The 23,299-nt window shown below is 57.8% G+C and overlaps 3 protein-coding genes across 3 annotated transcripts; all 3 read right to left on the bottom strand.

Annotated features, from left to right (window-relative positions):
- Positions 1-367: 367 nt before the first annotated feature.
- On the bottom strand, positions 368-5,705 carry PPP1R11 (protein phosphatase 1 regulatory inhibitor subunit 11). Its single transcript, XM_054047255.1, has 3 exons — positions 5,439-5,705; positions 3,085-3,193; positions 368-2,302 (listed from the first exon to the last, which is right to left on the bottom strand). The coding sequence occupies exons 1-3, from the start codon at positions 5,523-5,525 to the stop codon at positions 2,088-2,090; spliced, it is 411 nt and encodes a 136-aa protein (XP_053903230.1). The 5' UTR covers positions 5,526-5,705; the 3' UTR covers positions 368-2,087.
- Positions 5,706-7,197: 1,492 nt separating this feature from the next.
- Positions 7,198-11,049, bottom strand: POLR1H (RNA polymerase I subunit H). The gene is made up of 5 exons (XM_054047257.1): positions 10,978-11,049; positions 10,007-10,142; positions 9,630-9,730; positions 9,319-9,428; positions 7,198-7,801 (listed from the first exon to the last, which is right to left on the bottom strand). The coding sequence occupies exons 2-5, from the start codon at positions 10,134-10,136 to the stop codon at positions 7,777-7,779; spliced, it is 366 nt and encodes a 121-aa protein (XP_053903232.1). The 5' UTR covers positions 10,137-10,142; positions 10,978-11,049; the 3' UTR covers positions 7,198-7,776.
- An 8,932-nt stretch (positions 11,050-19,981) lies between these two features.
- On the bottom strand, positions 19,982-22,215 carry LOC128847397 (carbohydrate sulfotransferase 6-like). The gene is made up of 3 exons (XM_054046788.1): positions 22,152-22,215; positions 21,677-21,851; positions 19,982-21,155 (listed from the first exon to the last, which is right to left on the bottom strand). The coding sequence occupies exons 1-3, from the start codon at positions 22,213-22,215 to the stop codon at positions 19,982-19,984; spliced, it is 1,413 nt and encodes a 470-aa protein (XP_053902763.1).
- Positions 22,216-23,299: the final 1,084 nt, after the last annotated feature.

The following is a 23,299-nucleotide window of genomic DNA, read 5'->3' as shown; positions in this document are numbered from 1 at the left end:
GCTGCTCATCAGGGAAAGAAGAGATACAGAGATGGGAGGGTTAAGTGAGGCATTTACGAGTTCGAAAAGGGCTAAATGAAAACATGCTGCTCTGACTCCGAGACGCACTCCCCTCCCAGAACTGGCTAAAGAACCCAGGAGTTCTAGCTCCCAGCCTCCACCCCCTGTGCCCTCTAGATCTCACTCCCCTCCCAGAACTGGGAAAAGAACCCAGGAGTCCTAGATCCCAACTTCCATGCTCTAACCACAAGACCTCACTCCCGGCTCTGGGAGAGTACACCCAGAGCCACTGCACACGTGACAGCAGCCTCTAAGGAAAGGAAATACCACCACATACGAGACACAGTGGAGCTGCGGAACTCATTGCTGCAGGACTATTTCACTGGGACAGATATTTATTGAAGGTAAACCACAGAGCGTGGGTATGTAGAAATCAAGCGTCAAGTTCATGCCCATAACGAGGTATACAGAAAGCTTTCGAGGTGAGGGGTTTAGTTGGACTGGAACGGGGGGGACCGATGATATTTTCTAAATTAATAAGAAAAATTAACAGGATGTCCACATCTTGTCTTTCCGGTTTTGCTGGAGGTTACCTCGAAGGAACCAGGAGGCAGATCAGGAGAGGTCGCAAGGGAAGGGGATTTAGGAACAGGGACTCTTTCACAAAGACCGTTTTTCTCCCAGCTGTTTTGGGGGTGTTTGAGATAAAGGCGAAGAAAGAGCGTTCGATTGAACACAAATCAACGGCACGCGTTTGTCTTCCGGGGTATCCGCCATGCTGTAAGCACACCAGTTCTTTAGTCACCTAGAGAGACTTCCAGGGCAGACGACACCTAGATTTCTAGCGTTAAGAAGAAATCAAGCAGGAAAAAAACAACACCTTTTCCAGGTAAAATCCGACAAGCCTCCTTTATACATCAGGAAGAAGCGTGGAAGAAAACAAGGCCACAGCCAGAGATTGTTTGTCCTCTTACCAGGACACTGTAAACGTTTTATGATCAACACCATTTGCGGCTATGAAAGGGAAAACAAGGGTGATTAAAGCTTCTATTTCAGGGCCTTGGCAGAGCTGTGTGTGTGATGGGGGCGGACGGATAGTAGTAGGTGAGGACTGAGGGGCACTGGCAGAGCTGTGGGGGAGGGAGGGAGAAGCCAAGGGCTGAGGTAGCAGGGGGCTGTGGGTCGGGAGTGAGGGGCACCGGCAGGGCTGGGGGAGGGAGGGGCTGTGCTGGCAGGGAGCTGTAGGTTGGGAGTGAGGGGCACCGGTGGGGGGAGGGGTTGGGCTGGCAGGGGGCTATGGGTCAGGAGTGAGGGGCACCGGTGGGGCGGGGGGGGGGGAGGGGATGGGCTGCCAGGGGGCTACAGGTCAGGAGTGAGGGGCATTAGTGGGGCTGGGGGGAGGAGGGGCTGGACTGTCAGGGGGCTGCAGGTCGGGAGTGAGGGGCACCGGCAGGGCTGTGGGAGGGAGGGGCTGTGCTGGCAGGGGGCTGTGGGTCAGGAGTGAGGGGCACCGGTGGGGGGAGGGGATGGGCTGCCAGGGGGCTACAGGTCAGGAGTGAGGGGCACCAGGAGATCTGGGGGGAGGGGCTGGACTGGCAGGGGGCTACGGGTCAGGAGTGAGGGACACTGGTGAGGCTGGGGGGAGGGAGGAGGGGCTGGGCTGGCAGGGGCTACAGGTCGGGAGTGAGGGGCACCGGCACGGCTGGGGGCGCTGTGCTGGCAAGGGGCTGCGGTTCGGGAGCGAGTGGCTGTGCTGGCAGGGGGGTGCGGTTCAGGAGTGAGGGACACTGGCAGAGCTGAGGGGAGAAGCCCAGGGCTGGGCTAGCAGGGGGCAGCACGTCAGGAGCAGGGGGCACCGGCAGAGCCGCGCCCCCCCCAGCGCAGAAAGCAGCAGGCCGCGGCCGCTCGTGGTCACTGACACAGACGTTTAATGGAGAAGCACAGAGACGCAGCCGGCCCGTCGCTTGGTACATTCCACGCCGGGGCACCGGGCGGGACCGACGGACGACAGCAGCTCGCAGGCCACGAGGCTCACGGACAGACGGACACGCCCGCGTCCCCGGGTCAGTCCGGCGGGGTGGGGGGGCTCAGTGCTGCATGGCTGCAGCGTGGTCCTGGCCCGGCGGCTCGGCCTTGCGGGGGCTGCCCCTGCCCCCCCCGGAGCCGCCGCCCCCTCGGCCCCCGTGCTCCCCCTTCCTGTGGCCCCGGATGCAGTGGGCGTTGCCGCAGCCCTCGTCCTCCTCGTCCTCGCTCTCCGTGGAGCTCTCGCCAAAGGCCCGCGGCTTCTCGTAGATGCAGCAGCCTGGGCGGGGCGGTTACATGGAGATGGGGGGGTGATAGGGGGAGGGGAAGTTAGAGGGGCCACAGTGGAGGAATAAAGGGGTGGGGGAGCGAGGGGCATGATGCCGGGGCAGGAGGGGGAGGGTGGAGAGAGACAGAGGGAGTCAGAAGCCCCCCAGCTGTCAGCCTGCACCCAGCCCTGTGGCCTGGCCGAGGGGGGAGGCCTCTCAGAGCTGAGGCCGGAATACCTGGGGGGTCCTTCACTGACCTCTCCCGCGCACCCCCGTTAAGCCCCAAGTGGCCATGTCCCTCTGCAAAACAGCTGAGCCCAGCGAGTCGCCGGCTCCGTGCCTGCCTCAGGGAGGGGAAGTCGTCACCCCGGGTCCTGCTAACGGAGTAAGTCTGGCGGGGGGGGAGGAAGAGGGGAGGGATCAGCCAGAATGGGGCACCGGGCCTTTCTCTTCCCATCGGGCCCCAGGGTGGGGGACTGGCTGGCTCGGGGGCGGGGTGAGGAGTGGGACACAGGGCCTTTCCCCTCCAGGGGGTGCTGGTTCCGATTCGGCCCCAGGGCAGGGGACTGGCTGGCTCAGGGGGTGGGATCCAGCAGCACTGCTGAGGTGAAGAGGTTTGTGTTGAGCATGTGGAAGCAGGAAGGGGAGGGATGGAGAACCCAGGAGTCCTGACTCCCAGCCTCCCCCTCTCTAACCACCAGCCCCCACTGCCCTCCCCATTCGAAGTGATGTGGCTAAAGGCCCTGTACCCGGATGCGGGGAGTCTCGGAAGGGGGGAGCCGTGGCTACTCACATTTGGACGACCTACGGCCCAAGTGCTCGTTGTCCACCGTGTCGCTCGACCATTCCACCTTCTTATCCGGCTTTCGCTTCCTCAGCTTGATGGTCAGGCTGCGGTTCTCCTACCAGGGGGACAGGGTGCGGGGTGGAGAGAGAGCGGGGGGATCAGACCATGGCCGGTCACAGATGACCCACGGAGAAAGACCTTGGCTGGATTAGTAGGGAGAGACCTGAGATGGCAGGGGGCACCATGCTGCAGGGAGTGGGGTGGGGAGCTCAGTAGGGGGCACTCTGCCCTGGCAGGCAGGGCAGGCCCCAGTGCGGCACTAGGGGGCGCTGTGCTGCAGGGAGTGGGGCGGGGGGCTCAGTAGGGGGTGCTCTACCCTGGCAGGCAGGGCAGGCCCCAGGGCAGCACTAGGGGGTGCCGAGTTGCAGGGAGCAGGACAGGGGCCCAGTAGGGGGCACTCTTCTATGACAGTGAGGCAAACCCTCTCACAAGGCCCCTGGGAGTCCGACTGTTGCCTGGCTCCACGGCATGTCCCTTCCACCACCGCCTTCGGAACCACGCCGGACTTCCTGGGGACCACACCCTGCGGTTGCCGGGGCTCCCACGCCCTGCTGTTTCCATGGCTACTGTGCCCTGTTCCGGCTGTGGCGGTCACCAGGGTTACCACATTCCGTGGCTGCCAGGGTTCCCTGTGTCCCTCGCCCTGGGCTAACTGATGTGCACCACAAGAGCCACACCCTGCTGCCGCTGCCATAGCTACAACAGACAATCGTCACCGTGATGGCCACCATGAGCGTCGCCATGGGTACCACACCCCATTCCTACTGGGATAGTTGCCCCACTCCCACTTCCTGCAGTCGCCATAACAATTGCCGTGTCACCGTGGGCACCATGCCCTCCTGTCACTGGGATGGTTGCTGTGGCAACCGCCGCCCCCCCTTTCACAGCAACGGTTGCTGTGACTCCCACAGCCTGCGGTTACCGTGGCTTCCCTGGCATCACGGTCGCTGTGACAACCAATGCCGTGGCGCCCACGATGGGTACAGCGCTCACGGAAGCGCCCAACGGGGGCACATGCAGGTGGGGCAGGGGGCCAGTTTGGGGGCCTCTGAATGAATTTTTTAAACTAACACGCCCCACTGCTAGTTAATACTCGGCATCTAAAAGAGAACTGGGGCTGTTTAATCAAAACCGGATTTGATTTTAATGCTGAAAATCCAAGCCACCCGAAAATGAGTGGTTTCCCCTCAAATCCTCATTTCCCCCCCACAATCCCCCTCCCCCCACGATCCCACAGACTTGCAAAGTCTCCAAGCCCAAATCCCCATGATTTTATATTAATTCTCCCCATGTTCCTGTGACTTTATATTTAAACCCCCCAAACAAACAAAATACAAAAAAAAACCCACCCCACATCCCTCTGATTCTACATTTAAAAACCCCCTTAAATTAAAAACCCAATTTCCCATGATTTTAACCCCACAAAATAAGCCCCCATATCCATGTGATTTTATATTAAATCCCCAAAGCTAAAAAAAAAGCCACTAATCCCCATGATTTTATACTAAGCACCCCCAGTTTTAAATAAAACTTACACATCCCCGCCCCCAATTTATAAAACCTCTAAAGCCCCGTGATTTTCTATTAGCCCCACACATTTTTAATCTCTCAAATTCCTGTGATTTTACAATCACCCCCATCCCCAAATTAAAACAGACCGACAGGCAACCACCGCTTTTCAAACCTGCAGGATTTTATTTTATTTTTTGTTTTAAAACCCAATTCCTGCGGTTGTGAATGTTATTCCCCCCGCCCCCATTTACAAAACCCACAAACCCTGAGTTTATGTTAAACGCATCAAAAATATTTATAAACCCCCAAATACTTGGGATTATGTATTAAATCCTCCTCAAAATGTACAACCCCCCCAAATCCCTGAAATTTTATATTAACCCCTAAAATTACAAAAAACAAACACCCCCCAAATCCAGGGATTTTATATTTTTTAAAAACCCAAATTTACAAAAAAACCCAAATCCCTGAGATTTGATATTTACCCTCCTGCAATGTTATAAACCCGCCCAAAGCCCCCAGAATTTTAAATTAACCCCCCAAATCTATACACCCCCCACACACACATTCCTGGGATTTTACATTCCTCCCCCCACGATTTTTTTTTATAATCTGCCCCAAATCCCTGGGATTTTATAATAACTTCTGCAAAATTTAAAACCCCAAATCCTTGGATTTTACAATAACCCCCCCAACTATCCCCCCCCCATCCGGGGATTTTATCTCGACACCCCCCGGGCCGGATCCCGGTATTTTCCCGCCCCCCCCCGGGCCCCGATCCCGCTCACCGGCTCAATGGTGACGGTCTCGGTCACAGTGGCGCTGGCTGCCCTCCCACCGGCCGTCGCTGTCGCAGTCGCCGTCGCCTCCGCCATGGCGCTGCCCGGCCCCCGCCCTCCGCGGCGCCGGTTGCCGGGGGGAAGAGTCTGCGCCGCGCACCGCCCTGCCTCGCTCCCCCTGCGGCTGCCCCGGCTCTCCCAACAGCCCGCGGCGAGCGACCGCCCGGCTCCCACCACCGGCCGCACGCCACTTCCGGTCACCAGCCCACTACTTCCCGCTTCCGGGTGCGAGTACCGGAACACAGTCCCCCACCCCCTGCTCCTCTGGAAGGGAGGGAATTCTCGGCGCGGCACTTCCGCCGTACGGGGGCGCGGCGCGCATGCGCGGCCAGAAAAAGAGGGCGGGAGAGAATTCTAGTCCGAGTCACGTCCAAGGCAGGGAGGGGCTGGTGGGAGGCCCCCCCGGGGCGGCAGCCTGAGCTGTCACGTGATGGGTCTCACGGCGGGGGGCGGCATACTCTGAGGGTCATTAAGGGGAAGTCAGTAGGACCATGGGGGGCATGTGGGGGTTACAGGGGAAGGAGGGTGAAGTGGGGGGGCTCAGTAGGACTATGGGGGTGCAATGGGACTATGGGGGTACAGGGGAAGGGGGTGCAATGGGGGGCTCAGTAGGACTATGGGGGTGCAGTGGGACTATGGGGGTACAGGGGAAGGGGGTGCAGTGGGGGCTCAGTAGGACTATGGGGTGCAGTGAGACTATGGGGTACAGGGGAAGGGGGTGCAGTGGGGGCTCAGTGGGACTATGGGGGTACAGGGGAAGGGGGATGTAGTGAGGGGCTCAGTGGGACTATGGGGGTACAGGGGAAGGGGGATGTAGTAGGGGGCTCAGTGGGTCTGTGTGGTATAGTGGAAGGGAAACACTGCTGGGGTCAGTGGCACTATGGGGGCACAGGTGGAAGGCACAGGGGAAGTGGGGGGCTCAGTGGGAACATCAGGTGCACATGGGGAGAAGAGGGATACCGGGGGGGGGGTCAGTGGGCCCAATGGGGGGACCAGTGCTGAGTGGGGGAACATATGGGGAAAGGAGGGCTCAGTGGGGGGTAAAGACTGAGAAGGGCACAGGAGGAAGGGGTTTGCAGTTAGAGTGAGGAGGCCATGGTGGATCACAAAGGGGAGGGGGGCTCAATGGAGCAAGGCCTCTGTGGGGGGCATGTGGGGAAAGGGGGGCTTAGTGGGGGGAATCAAGCCTGAGGGGGGCTAGGGCATACAGCTGGGGGGGGCAGGAACTGAGTGGAGTGGCCATAGGGGAAGCTAGGGAGGAAAGAGGCACAGTGGGGAGAGCAAAAAGGGTGGGGCTCAATAGGGGTTGTGAGGGGACAATGACTGAGGGGCATAGGGGGAAGCATAAATACAGTTGGGGGCAGGGCTTGAAAGGCCCTGGGGGTCTCAGTGGGGCAGCCAGGGGCAGGGCCAGGCTCTGCCAGCTTCAGCACTAGAGACAGTAGCGGGTCAGGGGCTGGCAGGAAGGTGCAGTCAGTGTTTTAACAGGGAACTCAGGACACCTGGGTTCAATTCATGCCTCTGCCCCTGACTCCATGTGGGACCTTAGGCAAGTCCTTTCACTTCCCTGTGCCTGTTCCCCCTCCCACCAATTGGCTGTGATTTGGGGCAGGGACTGTCTCTCACTGTGTGTCTGTGCAGCACCTGGGACTAGGGGGCCCCCCATATCTGTGATTCTAGACCCAGGAGGAGAGAGAGAGATGCGTGGTTCATGTACAAAATAAGATTTTATTTACTTCTCCTAGGAGGATGGGGTTGTAGACTTGCCCAGAAATATGCACCCAGGACTCCCCAGCTAGTCTGTCCTCCACAGCCCACGATCCTGAAAGAGGGGAGCAAACCCCCCCGTCTCCCCCCACAAAGCACAATACACCAACAGGCTCTCCCCTGAGAACGCAGCAGCTGGGGTCCAGCGTGGGAACTGCCAGAGCAGCCTTAAATAGCCTTGAGCTCTCCACAAATGGCTCTACACCCCCTGGGGCTGAGGACTTGAGGTTCCCCTAGGGGATGGGAAAGGGGGATGTGGTATCCCCCATGGTTACACCCTTTGGAGTCACCTCTGCAGGGCCAGAGTTGTGTTCACGCCCCTCCTTTGCTTCACTGGGCTGCAGGCACCAGTGGCGGTGAACGCTGGGTGGGGGTGGCTGTCAGTCCATAGGTCGACCTGAGCCTGAGCCAAGAAAACAATCTCGTTAGGAGGTGAGGCAAGTTGTTCTGGGTAAAGGAGGGGTAGGTGTTACATCTAGTCTTCTCTTGTCCATGGCCCTCTGCCCCTGTGCTGCTCCATTCATGAGTCTTCCTTCTCCTGGAACCTGCGCACAACAAAAGCCAAGCGTCAATCCTTTGCAGAAGCTTTTCCTTTTGTATTTCTTTTCTGATCTGTGGAACTCACTGCTGCAGGATGCTGCTAAAGTCACAGGGAGACCAGAGACACTGCTGTGAGAAAGCTTCCCTCCCCTCCAGTATCCCTAATCTCTCTGGGGATGGAGATCCCCCATAAACTGCTCTTTGGAGGTGACCGGGGGTTCCATTTAAGAGGAGAAAGAGGATGCCAGCCCCACCCCGACCCACTTTACTCCTTTTCTCCACTTAGGTTGATGAGTTACGTCACACTACAGGCAGGGCATGTGGCTAAGAAGGGCAACTCCACGCAGGAAGCCAGGAGAGACTCAAATGAGGGCAGCAGGACTACACAAACTGCCCCACACTGGAAAATTAGATCTACTCGGCTATGTCGCCCAGATACCGCCCCGAGCAGAACAGTTAAGCTGACTTAAGTCCCAGTGTAGACAGCGCTTGACTGATGGATGAATTCTTCCGTTCAACTAGCTACCACCTCTCGGGGAGGTGGATTACCTGCGCCGATGGGAGAACCCCTCCTGCAGCGTAGGCAGTGTCTACACTACATATTTCAAGTGTAGACAAGTCCAAAGACTCTCCCAAGCTCCCAAGGACGGAAAGGCTGCAGGGAGCAGCAGCCACCTAGGAAGGACGAAGGTGAAGGATGTGTCTGCCAGAGGGAAGCCTTAGCCGGGATGGGAGAAGAACCCTGCACAGAGTTGGGATTTAGCTGGGCAGGGCTGTGCGGGGCAGTTCTTGCATTTCCCTGTGCACTTCGTGAATAAATCCAGACCACACAAGAAGCCTCCGTCCAAGTTCTTAGGCCGCTTTGGTTTTTAATTGGTAAATCTTAGGTTGCCCCGTACACACCCAATCCGACGTCAGCCAACGCACAGATGTTAGGTTAGTGTGCACCACGTTATACCAAGGCCTGGCTTAGCGTGAGTGAACAGCACTCTGGGAAAAATCTAAGCTACATCCCACAATACCCTGCAGTAATACCACCCAGATAGGAAAATCAAGATACATGCCTTGTGTGTCTTAGTGCAAGCCAGGGAGGCCCCTTCACAGGCCGGTACCTGGAATGCCAGTATCCACAACAAAGATAAGGAAAGGTACAGAACAAAAGGAACTGGGACAAACAGGTGGGTTGGATTTTACTGAAGAGTTTTGTAACGTATCGAATCATCCTATAAATATGACTAGCTGAAATGCTTGGGAGCACATTGTGTACACCTTGTACAGCAAGAAAGTACAGTTAATGATTTTTTTTCTGGGCATTTCCTTTGGGGTTTTTTTTTTGGGGGGGGGAGGGAGGGGCTGGGCTAACCGTGATGTCTCATTTTAAGGGAACAACCTGGATCGGTTTAGCTGATGAGGAAATACAGCGAGATCTAGGTGACCTGGGGACGGGTCTCCTCCCCTGCGGGCAATAACTCCCCAGTCTTTCTCCTCGCACGAGAGCAGTAGGGAAGGGACAGCGCCTTACTTGCACTGGCCACAGGTATAGAAGACAGTCTGTCCTTCATCCGCTGATCTCATCTGCCGGGTGTGGTAGACCATGCCCTCGTGACCACACTGGGGGCACTTCCTGTCGATCTGAAAGGATCACCAAGGCCGAGTCAAATCCATGGAATGAAGATTCCCTTCCACCCCCCCAAAAAAAATCCTCCACTGGGATAAAAGGGAAATAAGTCAAGGTCAGGTGCTAATGTACCGGTGGGACTTCCCGCTGCAGGATGTTAGGAGACTCTTGATGTGTGTTTTCCTTCCCTCCTGTCCACAGAAATCCCCACTCACCATGGGTCCCTTGACCTCCTGCCCATCGTCCATGATCATCAGAGCCACGGAGCCCAGGTGGTTGAACTCGACACAGGACTGGACCACCTTCCCTTCAAAATCTGTGCAGGGAGAGGAAGAGAGTTATTGAGCGATGTGTGTGTCAGAGAGAGGAACTAATGCACTTTAGAGACTTGCCTCTCAGAGGGCCAGCACTCGACCTCACTCCCTTCCCAGAGCTGGGGATAGAACCCAAGAGTCCTGACTTCTAGCCTGCCCTGCTCTAACACACTGTCGTCCCCCCCCCGAGGGATTTCACTAGTGGACAGAGAGGAATTCAGTTCCCCTAGATAAATGCCAGTACGTGTGTGTGGGGGGGGTGATGCTGCCGCCCTCACCTCGTACATCGATGGAGAAGGAGCAGCGCACGCACGTCACCTTGTCCTGGACGCCTGGCAGAGGCAGGATGGTCCCACACTCTGGGCAGAAATCCAGGTCCGACTGGAAGCAGGAGTTGCCCAGCTCCATGGCTGCCTGCGAGAAAAGCCACTGGATTAGCTGGGCTGCCAGCGGCACCCTGACCAGCGCTGCTCTGAGCTACTGCAGGTCCCAGCCGGGGCCCCCCGCACCGGGACAGGTGGGGGGAGGAGTGGGGCCTTTGCACGAGAGGCCAAATCAGGGCATGTTTATCTGCATCAATTTACACCCCTCCAGCACCCATGAAAACTCCCACCCCTCCCAGGTGCCCCTAGTGCCTCCAATAACCACACCTGCAACCCTCCCTCCACCCAGCCCCCTCACCCTAACCCTCCCCCGCCCCCTCTCACCCCCACCCATCCCTGCCCCCTTACCCCAACCCTCCGTCACCCAGTCCCCTCTCACCCCAACCCTCCCCCGCCCCCTCTCACCCCCACCCATCCCTGCCCCCTTACCCCAACCCTCCGCCACCCAGTCCCCTCTCACCTCAACCCTCCCCCGCCCCCTCTCACCCCCACCCATCCCTGCCCCCTTACCCCAACCCTCCGCCACCCAGTCCCCTCTCACCTCAACCCTCCCCCGCCCCCTCTCACCCCCACCCATCCCTGCCCCCTTACCCCAACCCTCCGCCACCCAGTCCCCTCTCACCTCAACCCTCCCCCGCCCCCTCTCACCCCAACCCTCCGCCACCCAACCCTTCCCCACCCATCCCTGCCCCCTCTTACCCCCACCCCCTTACCCCAACCCTCCGCCACCCAGTCCCCAGCCCTCCGGGGGACCCCTCAATAAATCTTCCACCCCTGATTATTTGCCCCCAGCAACCCCCGGTGCCTCCTTAAAAAGGGCTGGTCCCTGTCCCTTAATCAATTCTCCTTGTGCCCCCCCCACTCACCCCCAGCTGCGCTGCTTCCTCTCTGCCTCCGGCCCCCCACGTGTCTGAGAGTTTGGAGCAGACAACTGCAGCCCTGCGTAAGATAGAGCGTCCCCTAGTCCTCCAGAGGAGTAGAGGGGAGGCGGGAGGCAGAGTGTCACCCCCAGGAACTTTGGCTCAGCAGCCAATGGAAAACAGCTGGCAGCCCAGCCCCGCCCCCCCAGCTCTCCCAGTGCCCCTCACTCCCGATCTGCAGCCCCTGCCAGCCCAGCCCCTCCCTCCCAGCTCTCCTGGTGCCCCTCACTCCTGACCTGCAGCCCCTGCCAGCCCAGCCCCTCCCCCACAGCTCTGCCTCACTCCTCATCCGCAGCCTCCTGCTAGCCAAGCTGATGGCTCCCAGGTTTCCTAGTGCCTCTCAGTGCTGTCCCAGGCACCAGCTGCTATTCCCAGCCCTGTCTGCAAGCCCAGGTTGAAGCCTCTGCAGTTAATCCAGCACTAGGAGAGATGCAAGGCTCCATGTCCTATTCTCCAGCCTCTCATCTGGGGCCAGCTCAGAACTAAAGCCTAGAGGGGAAAGGTAGAACCCAGGAGTCCTGACTCCCAGCCCCTCCCTTCCGCCTCCCCTAACCACTAGGCTCCTCTGGCTTCCCAGAGCCAGGAATAGAACCCAGGAGTCCTGGCTCCAAGCCCCCCCTGCTCTAACCACTAAACCCAACTCCCCTCCCAGAGCTGGGGATAGAACCCAGGAGTCCTGACTCCTTGCCTTCTTCCTCTTAACTGGACTGCATTACCTCTTATGTGGAGGAATCTGCTGAAAATCTTGAGCCCTCACACTGCCAGGCGGAGATCAATGATCAGCATAAGACGTGTTTACAGGGCCCATATATTAGGAATCCCCAGGCTGGATCAGCCAAGGGGTTCACCTAGCCCAATAGCTTGTCTCTGGGCAGTGGCCAGCACCAGGTGGTTCAGGGAAAGGGGTGAGACACCCTCTAATATTCTTTACATGGTGCTTCATTGGGCTTGGATCAGCAACATCCCTCGTCCCAAAGAGCTAAGGCCCCGATCCTGCAAAGACTTAAACGCGCTTAACTTCAGGCACACAAGTTTGACTTTGATGGGGGACAGTTGAGCCCCATGTTAAGTCTCTGCAGGATCCGGGCCTCAAACAAGTGAGTGAGAATAGTAGGGTTGGTGGTTGTGTGGCAGAATTCTTTTCGCCCAGACGCTAGGGTGATGGGCATTCGTCTAAAGCCCTAAGCCAGGGTAGAGCCTTGGGTCCCTGGAGTGGGAGGGTTTGTGGTCACTAGGAAGGAAGGGGAGGTGGATTTCATAGAGAGAGGCTGCTTCCGGCTTGAGCCCTTATCATAGAATCATAGAAACTTAGGGTTGGAAGAGACCTCAGGAGGTCATCTAGTCCAACCCCCTGCTCAAAGCAGGACCAATCCCCAATTAAATCATCCCAGCCAGGGCTTTGTCAAGCCTGACCTTAAAAACCTCGAAGGATGGAGATTCCACCACCTCCCTAGGTAACCCATTCCAGTGCTTCACCACCCTCCTAGGGAAATAGTGTTTCCTTATATCCAACTAGACCTTCCCCACTGCAACTTGAGACCATTGCTCCTTGTTCTGTCGTCTTCCACCACTGAGAACAGCCGAGCTCCATCCTCTTTGGAACCCCCCTTCAGGTAGTTGAAGGCTCCTATCAAATCCCCCCTCACTCTTCTCTTCTGCAGACTAAACAAGCCCAGTTCCCTCAGCCTCTCCTCATAAGTCATGTGCCCCAGCCCCCTAATCATTTTCATTGGACTCTCTCCAATTTGTCCACATCCTTTCTGTAGTGGGGGGCCCAAAACTGGACGCAATACTCCAGGTATGGCCTCACCACTTCTGAATAGAGAGGAATAATCACGTCCCTGGATCTGCTGGCCTGGCAATGCTCCTGTTAATGCAGCCCAATATGCCATTGGCCTTCTTGGCAGCAAGGGCACACTGCTGACTCATATCCAGCTTCTCATCCACTGTAATCCCCAGGTCCTTTTCTGCAGAAGTGCCACTTAGTCAGTCAGTCCCCAGCCTGTAGCAGTGCCTGGGATTCTTCCGTCCTAAGTGCAGGACTCTGCACTTGTCCTTGTTAAACCTCATCAGATTTCTTTTGGCCCAATCCTCCAATTTGTCTAGGTCCCTCTGGACCCTATCCCTACCCTCCAGCATATCTACCTCTCCCCCCACCTTAGTGTCATCTGTGAACTTGCTGAGGGTGCAGTCCATCCCATCACCCAGATCATTAATAACCCTTATTGCTTGCAAAGGGTTTCTGGGGAGTGTGTTCCTATTGAAAGATTGATTGATGATCGGTTAATTAACCAGCACCATTAGCCAGCGCTTGTTGCTACTTGTATCCGAATAGCTCGTTAGTGGAGCTAATAGACTCCTAACGGTGAACTGATCTTCTGTTCAGTCACTGTCAGTGCAATAGAGCTGTAGCAGCCCTGATTCTCTGGGACTGGTCCTGCATTTGGGAGCAGGTTAAGGGAGCTAAACCACCTTTGCGATCCCTCCTCTCCCGGGCCCCGAGTCTTCTTGTGCCTCTTCTCCACAGCAGCTGCTGGGCCCCGGATTTTTCCCAGGTGGCTACGAATGGAGGGGAGGGCCTGGGCCGGAGGCGGGAGCGGGCGCAGAGCACGGGTCGCAGGGGGCGGCCAGGGTGAAGCTGCAGCGCTGCTGATATTCAGCGCCCTTGCAAAGCCCCAGAGGGGCCACGGAAGCAGAGGTGCAACTGTATCTGGATCTCAGCCTTGCGCCAAGCTCCGTGATGACTGGCTCCGGGGCTCACAAGCTGCCTCCCCGCTGTCCCTTTGTCTGTGAGCCACAATCGTTGTGGGGACCCATCTCAAGGGCCTCTCGGTTAGGAATCCCCAGGTTCTGGCCCGTCGAGCCGACCCTCCCATGGGGCCGAGGTGCGTCGTGGTCCGTTTGTGGTTACGTCGTTGCAGGATCGGGGCGGAGGATCCAATGCGATAAGAGAACGAGACGCATTGGAGCGTCGGGAGACAGGCTGAGGGCTGTTCCCAGGTGCGCTGAGTTTTTCATAGGCCTGCTGGGAAGCAGGGAATGGCCGCAGCGCATTGGCCATGCCCTCCCTGTACCCAGCCCCATCTATCTCACTGCTTGCCTCCAGCCCACCCCTGTGCCTAGGTGGAGGATGGGACCTGGGTAGAATGGAGTCCAACTGGGGCATGTGCCTCAGTTTCCCATCTGTCACATCATAGAATCATAAGACTGGAAGGGACCCAAGAGGTCATCTAGTCCAGTCCCCTGCACTCATGGCAGGACTAAGTATTATGTAGACCATCCCTGACAGGTGTTTGTTCAACCTGCTCTTAAAAATCTCCAGTGATGGAGATTCCACAACCTCCCTAGGCAATTTATTCCAGTACTTAACCACCCTGAGAGGAAGTTTTTCCTAATGTCCAACCTAAACCTCCCTTGCTGCAATTTAAGCCCATTGCTTCCTGTCCTATCCTCCTCAGAGGTTAAGAAGAACAACCTTGTAACAGCCTTTTATGTATTTGAAAATTGTTATCATACCCCTTCTCAGTCTTCACTTTTCCAGACTAAACAAACCAATTTTTTGTCAATCTTCCCTCATAGGTCATGTTTTCTAGACCTTTCATCATTTCATCAATGACCTGGGGCAGATGGGTATGGGGCAATGGAATAAATGGACAATGACCTAGTGTAGAAGGCTATGAGGCACTGGAGTAACTGGACAATGCCTTGGTGTAGAAGGGTATTTAGTACTGGAGAAACTCCACAATGGACTGGTGCAGAAGGGGATGGGGTACTAGAGTAACTGGAGAATGACCTGCTGCAGAAGGTTATGGGGTACTGAAGTATATCCTGGTGCAGAAGCATGTGGGACACTGGAGTAACTGGAGAATGATCCGGCGCAGAAGGGTATGGAGCTCTGAAGTAACTGAACAATGACCTGGGCACAAAAGGGTATGGGGTACTGGAGTATCTGCACAATAATCTGGTGCAGAAGGGTATGGGACACTGGAGTAACTGAACAGTGACCTGCTGTAGAAGAGTATGGGGTACTGGAGTAACTGTAGCAGGATCTGGTGCAGAAGGGTATGGGTAGTGGAATAACTGACATTGACCTGGTGCAGAAGGGTATTGGGGTCTGAAGTAACTGGACAACGGCCTGGTGCAGAAGGGTTTGGAGGTATTGGAGTAACAGCACAAAAACCTGGTATAGAAGAGTAGGAGGTACTGGAGGAAATGGAGAATGACCTGCTACCGACGGGTATGGGGTATTGGAGTAACTTGACTTTGACCTGGGCACAGAAGTGTATGGGGTACTGGAGTAACAGGACAATGCCCTGGTGCAGAAGGATATGGGACACTGGGATAACAGCACAATAACCTGGTGCAGAAGAGTAGGGGGTACTGGAGAATGGCCTGGCACAGAAGGGTCTGGGGCACTGGAGTAACTGGAGAATGACCTGGCGCAGAACGGTCTGGGGTACTGGAGTAACTGGAGAATGACCTGGCGCAGAAGGGTCTGGGGCACTGGAGTAACTGGAGAATGTCCTGGCGCAGAAGGGTCTGGGGCACTGGAGTAACTGGAGAATGGCCTGGCGCAGAAGGGTCTGGGGCACTGGAGTCACCAGCCAATGGCCTGGCACAGAAGGGTCTGGGGCACTGGAGTAACTGGAGAATGGCCTGGCGCAGATGGGTCTGGGGCACTGGAGTCACCAGCCAATGGCCTGGCGCAGATGGGTCTGGGGCACTGGAGTCACCAGCCAATGGCCTGGCGCAGAAGGGTCTGGGGCACTGGAGTAACTGGAGAATGACCTGGCGCAGAAGGGTCTGGGGCACTGGAGTAACTGGAGAATGACCTGGCGCAGAAGGGTCTGGGGCACTGGAGTAACTGGAGAATGTCCTGGCGCAGAAGGGTCTGGGGCACTGGAGTAACTGGAGAATGGCCTGGCGCAGAAGGGTCTGGGGCACTGGAGTCACCAGCCAATGGCATGGCGCAGATGGGTCTGGGGCACTGGAGTAACTGGAGAATGGCCTGGCGCAGAAGGGTCTGGGGCACTGGAGTAACTGGAGAATGGCCTGGCGCAGAAGGGTCTGGGGCACTGGAGTCACCAGCCAATGGCCTGGCACAGACGGGTCTGGGGCACTGGAGTAACTGGACAATGGCCTGGCGCAGAAGGGTCTGGGGCACTGGAGTCACCAGCCAATGGCCTGGCACAGAAGGGTCTGGGGCACTGGAGTCACCAGCCAATGGCCTGGCGCAGATGGGTCTGGGGCACTGGAGTAACTGGAGAATGTCCTGGCGCAGAAGGGTCTGGGGCACTGGAGTAACTGGAGAATGGCCTGGCGCAAAAGGGTCTGGGGCACTGGAGTCACCAGCCAATGGCCTGGCACAGAAGGGTCTGGGGCACTGGAGTAACTGGAGAATGGCCTGGCGCAGATGGGTCTGGGGCACTGGAGTCACCAGCCAATGGCCTGGCGCAGATGGGTCTGGGGCACTGGAGTCACCAGCCAATGGCCTGGCGCAGAAGGGTCTGGGGCACTGGAGTAACTGGAGAATGGCCTGGCGCAGAAGGGTCTGGGGCACTGGAGTCACTGGCCAATGACCTAGCGCAGAAGGGTCTGGGGCACTGGAGTAACTGGAGAATGGCCTGGCGCAGAAGGGTCTGGGGCACTGGAGTCACCAGCCAATGGCCTGGCGCAGAAGGGTCTGGGGCACTGGAGTCACCAGCCAATGGCCTGGCGCAGAAGGGTCTGGGGCACCGGTCTGGCTGGCCTATGATCTGATGCCGAGAGATCCAGCCCCTGCCTGTGACAGAGGAAAGTTTGGGCATGGCTCAGTGCCAATTGTCCCGTTTAGACTCAGTGCCCCGAGACATCACATCCCAGGGCTCCTCATTAGGCTTTGGGATGCGTCGCGCTGGGCCTTGTTAGCGTCTCCACTCCTGCTTCCAGCTGGAGGATCCAGCCATTGGGGCTCTGGGGGTTATTAAAAACACGTTCTGTTTGTGGTGCAGCCTCTGACGAGGCCCCTGGCGGGGCCATTAAAAAGTTTCCTGTTCGAGATTCAGAAGGGAATCTAAAAGTGAGTCCAAAGGGAGCCGAACACGAGCGAGTCCCACGTGCAGCAGGAGAGCTTTTGTGTTAATTTGAGTGGAATACGGGGACCCAGAGACTCACAGGTGTTAGCATGACCCTGCCAGTTGTACAACTCTAAGCAGTCAACCATGGTTCGGGGTTTTGAGGACGGAGACCTCAATCCCCTGGGCACAGCACGGGAAAATTCATGCCATGGTTGGAAATGTATTGAGTCAGACACACCGGAGGGAAAATAATTTCAACTCAAGATATGCATCAGTTTGAATCTGCCATTGGCTGGTGAGGCGAAACTAACGTAACCCAAACTTTTCCAAGGGCCTTTTTCAGAGAGGATATTGATTAGACTCTTTTACTTTGTCAAACAATCTCTGGTAGGGGGAAAGAAAGGGTTGGAGATCAGTTGACGGCTGTGACTGGTGATTCCCTTTCCTGCCTTTAACAAAGCAGAAGGATACAAGAGGAGAAGAGAGACCATAGCGGGGCAGTCCAGCTTTTCTTCATCTCAGGTGGCTGGTCAGTCTTACACAGATATGACTCCCATGGGGTTGGGCACCTAAATGTCTTTGAGGATCTGACCCAAAGTGTCAAACATCTAAGGGTACAGCTGCGTCTCAGAGCTCAGGTCTATGCACTTGGGCTCGGACTAAAAATACCTGTGGAAACATGCGGCCTCGGGTTCTGAGTCTTGCTGCTGTGGGTGTCTACTTGGCATGTAGACATACCCTGACAGCTGTCTAGATCCTAATGCTGGGACCTGGCTATCCGCTCAGTCCCCTCCTATTCCACTGGGCTGATCTACCCTTCACTTAGCCTTCTGGCCTAGGTAGCTACATTGCAACCAATACAGAGAGCGCTGTGAATGAAATCTAGATGGGGACACATTTATTAACTCAGGCGCTCAGGGTTCGAGTGGGAGAGGCGAGGACGGCAGGGCAAAGTCAGTGGTGCCAGTTCAGCCCGGCGACATTAGAGCATAAAGGGAAGATTTATCACAGGCGACCATGGGCGGAGAGTCAGGAAATCCAGCGTCCCATTAGCCTGGTGACCCCGAGACCTGGACGCGGCTCCTCAAAGGCATTGAGGCTCTTAACTTCCATCGAAATCAATGGATAGCGCCCCGCATGTCCTATGAGTCAGGTAGGGCTCATAATCTCCGTTTGCTGGCTGAGCTCAACCTGATGGCATTTCCCTGTCCCTGTCCTTTCTGAACACGGCTCCCGGTCGACTCCAAGACGTCAGGGGATGTTCTGGGCATCGCTGGGCAGAAGCCGATTCGTTTGGGGGAAATTCGGAAAACCAGAAGGGGAGAAACGGGGGATACGTTTAGCACAGTCACAGCTTCAAGCACCTCTTCAGTTGTCTAGAGAGCAAAGAATTGGTTGGTGACACCCACTAATGCTTCCCAGCCTGACCATGTGGACCCCCTGAATGAATTGTCTCCCAGACAGAAAGAACAGAAATAATAATGGTGGAGGAAGTTGGGCACACAGAGCCAAGGGGAGGGGGGAATGACAGGCAGTGCAGAACAGGGGTGTGCAGAGCCCCAGGGATACAGGGAGAATGGGGGAGCCTGAAATGTGGGGAGGAGGTAACGGGGGAGACACAGAGCCCCTGGCGTGAGTTGCAGGGAGTCCCTGAAACAGGGGGAGAGGAGAGGGGTACACACAGGGAGCTTGTGGGAGGGAACGGAGGGAGCCCCTGGTGGGAGCAAGGACCTCAGCCTGCACAAGCCGTGAAGTGTGTCAATGCCTAGGACAGAGGAGGAAACTGAGGTGCAGAGTGGTTAAGTGACTCGCCCAAGGTCAGACAGCAACTCTGTGGCAGGGCCAGGTTTAGCGTCCAGGACGAATATGCTGCTTTAACTCATTAGACCCCACTCCCACCCCCCAGAGCTGGGATAGAACCTGGCTCCCAGCCCACTAGACTCCACTCCCCTCCCCATTGACTAGGGTCTAGCAGCAGGCCAGCTCTTCTATAGGTCAATTGTTCCTGTGTGTTTAGTGCTGCGGGACAGGGGTTCTAGTCCTAGCTCCCCAGAAGTGGGTGTAGATGGGATTCCAGTTCCTGACTGATCAGTGGGGATTCCCTGGGCGGCTTTGCCACTGCCATTCACCCCCTGGTTTGTGTAGGGCTACCATATGTCCGGATTTCCCTGGACAGGTCCGGCTTTTCGATCTATAAATAGCCATCGGGGGGGGGGGGGGGGGATGCCATCCGGGTCGGCTATTTATAGATCAAAAAGCGGCGCTTCTCAGCTCCCCCCCCATCCCCTGCAGCCTTAGCACGCCCCCGGCCCCGCAGCTGTCTTCCCCCATCTCCCCTCCCCTGAACGCTCCGTCCCTCTGCTCCTCCCCCTCCCCTGCTTCCCGCGAAGATCTGGATCAGGCATGGGAATCCCAGGGGTCTGTCTGGGGGCGGGGGTGTGAATATGGGGTGGGGGTGTGGATAAGGGTGGGGGCAGTCAGGGGACAGGTAGGGTCCTAGGGGGGCAGTTAGGGTGGGGGGTTCTCAGGAGGGGGCAGTCAGAGGACAAGAAGCAGGGAGGCTTAGATGGGGGTGGAGTCCTAGGGGGCAGTTAGTGGCAGGGGTCCCAGGAGGGGGCAGTCAGGGGACAAGGAGTGGGGGGGGGTTGGGGGTTCTGAGGGGGGCAGTCAGGGGGTGGAAAGTGGGAGGGAGTGGATGGGGGTGGGGCAGGGCAGGGATGGGGCTAGAGCGGGGCTCCTCCCCACCCGTGTCCTCTTTTTTGATTGTGCAAATATGGTAACCCTAGGTTTGTGGGAAAATCACAGGACAAGTGTGCGACTCGTTGCCTGGCAGGTTCTGTGCTCGGGGAGGCAGCTCCTCCTTATCCAAGCGCCCAACCCATTGCGCCCAATCCTCAGTGCAGATCAGAGAAGACACTCGAGCCCTTCGTCTGAGCCTCGATCTCTTCTCTCAGAAGCACCAGGTCCTTCGTGAGGTCCCACTGCTCCTCCTCCGAGCTGACCGGCCGGTACCCAAAGACCTCCATGGCCGGCTTGCAGATCTCCTGCACTTCCTGCACCTGGTGGAAGCTAAGCTGGTGCCTCCATGCCTGTGAGACCTTGCTGGCATCCCTCCGCACTGGGAGGACCTCGGGGTCCTGAGGCCCAGACCAGTGGGTGATGTTGTGCACCCAGGCCTCGAGCCGGGGGGAGGAGGCCAAGCCGGTATAGTGGTACCACTTGGCCACCTGACCCATTGGATCCCGGACCAGGTCTTCGTAGCGTGTCAGGAGGTAGCGTCCACGCAGGGCAGGAGGTGGGTGGCGCAAGGTGGCCAGGTACATGCCGGCTTGGCTGTGGCAGACTTTGCGCATGACCAGGCGGGCGTTGGGCGTGGCATTGTGGGCCCGACTGATGAGCAGGTCTTCCAGGTAGAGCGAGATATGCTGGCGGGAGGCGTAGACGGCCCGGGGGTCCCGCACCAGGTGGATGATGCGGAGGTCGAGGGCCGGGTCGGCCAAGAGCGGGTAAAGCGCCTCCAGTTGGAAGAACCTGACGACCTTCAGCGCCACATGGCTGTAGGTGATGCAGGCCTCTGCCGCCTTCCCGAAGGGGCTGGGGTCGCAGTAGGCCTGGCACTCCACCGGCCTCACGATGTCCCCGCGCTGGAAGGCCTCGCAGGCGGGCGGGGAGCAGAGGGCCCGACTCATGGGCCACATGAAGATCTGGGACTCCCAGTGGGGCTGATGCACAAAGTCCTGCAGCGCGGCCATCTCACACCGGAAGAGGGCGTGGAGCAGGTTCCGAGCGGGCCCCTGCAGCAGCTCCGGGCTGCCTCCGGGCAGGTGGTACCAGACATGCTTGGCTGGCTCCATCAGGTAGAAGACGTCGGGGTGCTGGCTGAAGAGTTGGCCGGCGAAGGTGGAGCCCGAGCGCCAGCTGGAGAGGAGGAGTATGTGGGTCCTGCCGGGAGGAGGTGGCACGGCGCCGTGCCAGCAGCCCAGCCAGAGAAGCAGGAGCGTGGACGAGAGCAGGAGCAGCAGGCGCTGGGTGGTGACTCTGGTGAACATCCTGCCCTGGTGGCGGAACCTACCGCAGACAGAACGAGGCTTAGTAGGGGCACATCCCCTCATCCCTCTCCTCCCCCAGAAGCCTCTTGGGCAGAGCCCTGTGTTGTCATGTAATGGACACCACCTTGGCCGATGCACAGGGGACTGACTGGGGAACCTCCGTACATAAGAACATAGGAACGGCCATACTGAGTCAAACCAAAGGTCCATCTAGCCTGGTGTCCTGTCTTCTGACAGTTGCCAGTGCCAGGTGCCCCAGAGGGAATGAACAGCACGGGCGCCCATCAAGTGATCCATCCCCTGCCGCCCAATAGGTCCAATAGGGGCAGGGAGGGGGCAGAGTTGGGGCGGGGACTTTGGGGAAGGGGTTGGAATGGGGGTGGGACGGGGTCGGGGGCGGTGGGGAGCGAGCACCCACTGGCACCGGGGAAAGTTGGTGCCTATGACTTCAACCCCACTGCCAGAGATGGTTGCGTCGACTCCTGCCCCTGTGGTCGAGTCCGGACCCTTCTCGCTCGCCCAGGCCGAGCCGACAGCTACACCTCCTGTCGACCCTGGAGGTGTTTGAGGCTGCACGGGGTCTGCTCCAGCTCATGGCACCGTTCCCCCCCACCTAGCCGGGAGAGGTCGCCGGCACCAGTCGCTTCCCCGGCACCGTCAAGGGGAACGCCCGCAATGATGGCCTCGCGGTCTCCATCCCCGGTGCACCGCTCCCCTGAGCCAGAACAGGGTCAGTAGCCTCATTGGTCCCCAAGCCCTCGGTGTGGGCCCTCGGCACCTCGCAGTACCACTCCTCCCTCGTCCTCCTTTTTGGAGACCTTGGAGTCAGACTCCTATCGATCTCATTGGAGCAGAAATAGACTGTCCAGATCATCACAAGACCGGCATCGTGGCCCGCGCAGTGGCAGTCCCCAGCATAAATGGCTTTTGGACTCCCTGGGCCTTCACCAAGGCCAAGGGCGGAGCCACGGGTTGCATTCCAGGGTGGCAGCGGTAGCCTCAGCCACTTTCGTACCGCTTCCGGCATTGTCGGCATTGGCAGGATCGGGGGTAGCTCCATTGCTCTCTGTTGCCACCATCGCAACCCCTGTGGCACCGGCGGCAGCTACGCCAGTCCCAGAGGTAACAGCGCTGATGTCCTTGGCACCGACAGCTCCAACACCATTGGTTCTGGATTGAACAACTTCGCCAGCGGCGGCCTCTGCAACGATGTATACAGCTCCGGCACCGAGGGCAATGGCACCATCCACGTCAGCTCCAGCCCCGGATACCCAAGCGCTGCGGGACCCCTTGGGCATGGAGGGAAGAGAGCGGTCACCCCTTGCGGCGGTCTCTTCCTCCTCCTCTCCAGATGAAGCGCTGGCAGGCACTTTGGTAGCCCTGGCCCTGGAGGACAACAGGGTCCTACAGCAATTGCTGAGGAGGGTTTCCCAGGGCCTGGGCATTCAGGCGGAGGAGGTAGTGGAGGACGCAGATCCAATGGTGGACATCCTCGCCCGCTCCTGACCGGCACGTATTGCCCTACCCCTCATAAAGACCATTGCCGACACCACAAAAACCTTATGGCAGACCCCGGCTTCGTTGCCCCCTACATCTAAACGCAATGAAAGATGCTATTTTGTGCCGTCCAGGGGCTATGAGCACTTGTATACTCATCCTCCACCAGATTCCTTGGTCATGGATGCTGCTAACCAACGTGAGTGCCAGAGCTACCAAGGCCCCTTCCCCAAAGCAGAGCTGGTGCCGCAGGACTCCTGTGCCGATTCTTGGCCCTGGTGGAGGAGGGCAAGCTCATTTCCCGAGCTTCTTTGCAGGCCGCTCTGGATGGGGCTGATGCGTCCACTCGGATGATGTCTACGGGGATTGCCATGAGAAGGAGCTCCTGGCTCCAGGTATCAGGTCTGCCATACGAGGTCCAGCAGACCATTCCGCATCTCCCCTTTGAGGGTGTGGGACTCGATTTTCTGAAAAATCGGATAAAAGGCTACATAGCTTAAAAGTCTTGCGAGCCACCCTCAAATCGCTGGGCCTCCACACTCCCGCCACACAGCAGAGGCATGTTAGGCCGCAACCTCCTCCGTGGTTCTACCAACCACACAACCGGCAGGACGGCTCACGGAGGAGAAACAGTAGCGGCAGGAAGAGGCCGCACCCATCCTCAGG

Source organism: Malaclemys terrapin, chromosome 13 (assembly GCF_027887155.1).
Source record: "Malaclemys terrapin pileata isolate rMalTer1 chromosome 13, rMalTer1.hap1, whole genome shotgun sequence".
NCBI classification, from domain to species: domain Eukaryota; kingdom Metazoa; phylum Chordata; order Testudines; family Emydidae; genus Malaclemys; species Malaclemys terrapin.
Note: the sequence above shows the minus strand (reverse complement) of the source record. Positions and strands in the feature narration are given on the sequence as shown.

Bases quoted from the DNA above. Each gene is read 5' to 3' on its own strand.
- PPP1R11 (XM_054047255.1), bottom strand. From the start codon at position 5,525: ATGGCGGAGGCGACGGCGACTGCGACAGCGACGGCCGGTGGGAGGGCA. The intron at 3,194-5,438 runs GTGAGCGGGATC...TCCCCCTGGTAG, and splicing joins AGACCGTCACCATTGAGCCG to GAGAACCGCAGCCTGACCAT. The intron at 2,303-3,084 runs GTGAGTAGCCAC...CGCCCCGCCCAG, and splicing joins GGGCCGTAGGTCGTCCAAAT to GCTGCTGCATCTACGAGAAG.
- LOC128847397 (XM_054046788.1), bottom strand. From the start codon at position 22,215: ATGGTGGCAACAGAGAGCAATGGAGCTACCCCCGATCCTGCCAATGCC. The intron at 21,852-22,151 runs GTACGAAAGTGG...GTTCTGGCTCAG, and splicing joins TGCCGACAATGCCGGAAGCG to GGGAGCGGTGCACCGGGGAT. The intron at 21,156-21,676 runs GTAGCTGTCGGC...TGTCTGCGGTAG, and splicing joins CTCCAGGGTCGACAGGAGGT to GTTCCGCCACCAGGGCAGGA.
- POLR1H (XM_054047257.1), bottom strand. From the start codon at position 10,136: ATGGAGCTGGGCAACTCCTGCTTCCAGTCGGACCTGGATTTCTGCCCA. The intron at 9,429-9,629 runs GTGAGTGGGGAT...TGATCCTTTCAG, and splicing joins AGGAGGTCAAGGGACCCATG to ATCGACAGGAAGTGCCCCCA. The intron at 7,802-9,318 runs GTAAGGCGCTGT...TGTTGTGCGCAG, and splicing joins TATACCTGTGGCCAGTGCAA to GTTCCAGGAGAAGGAAGACT.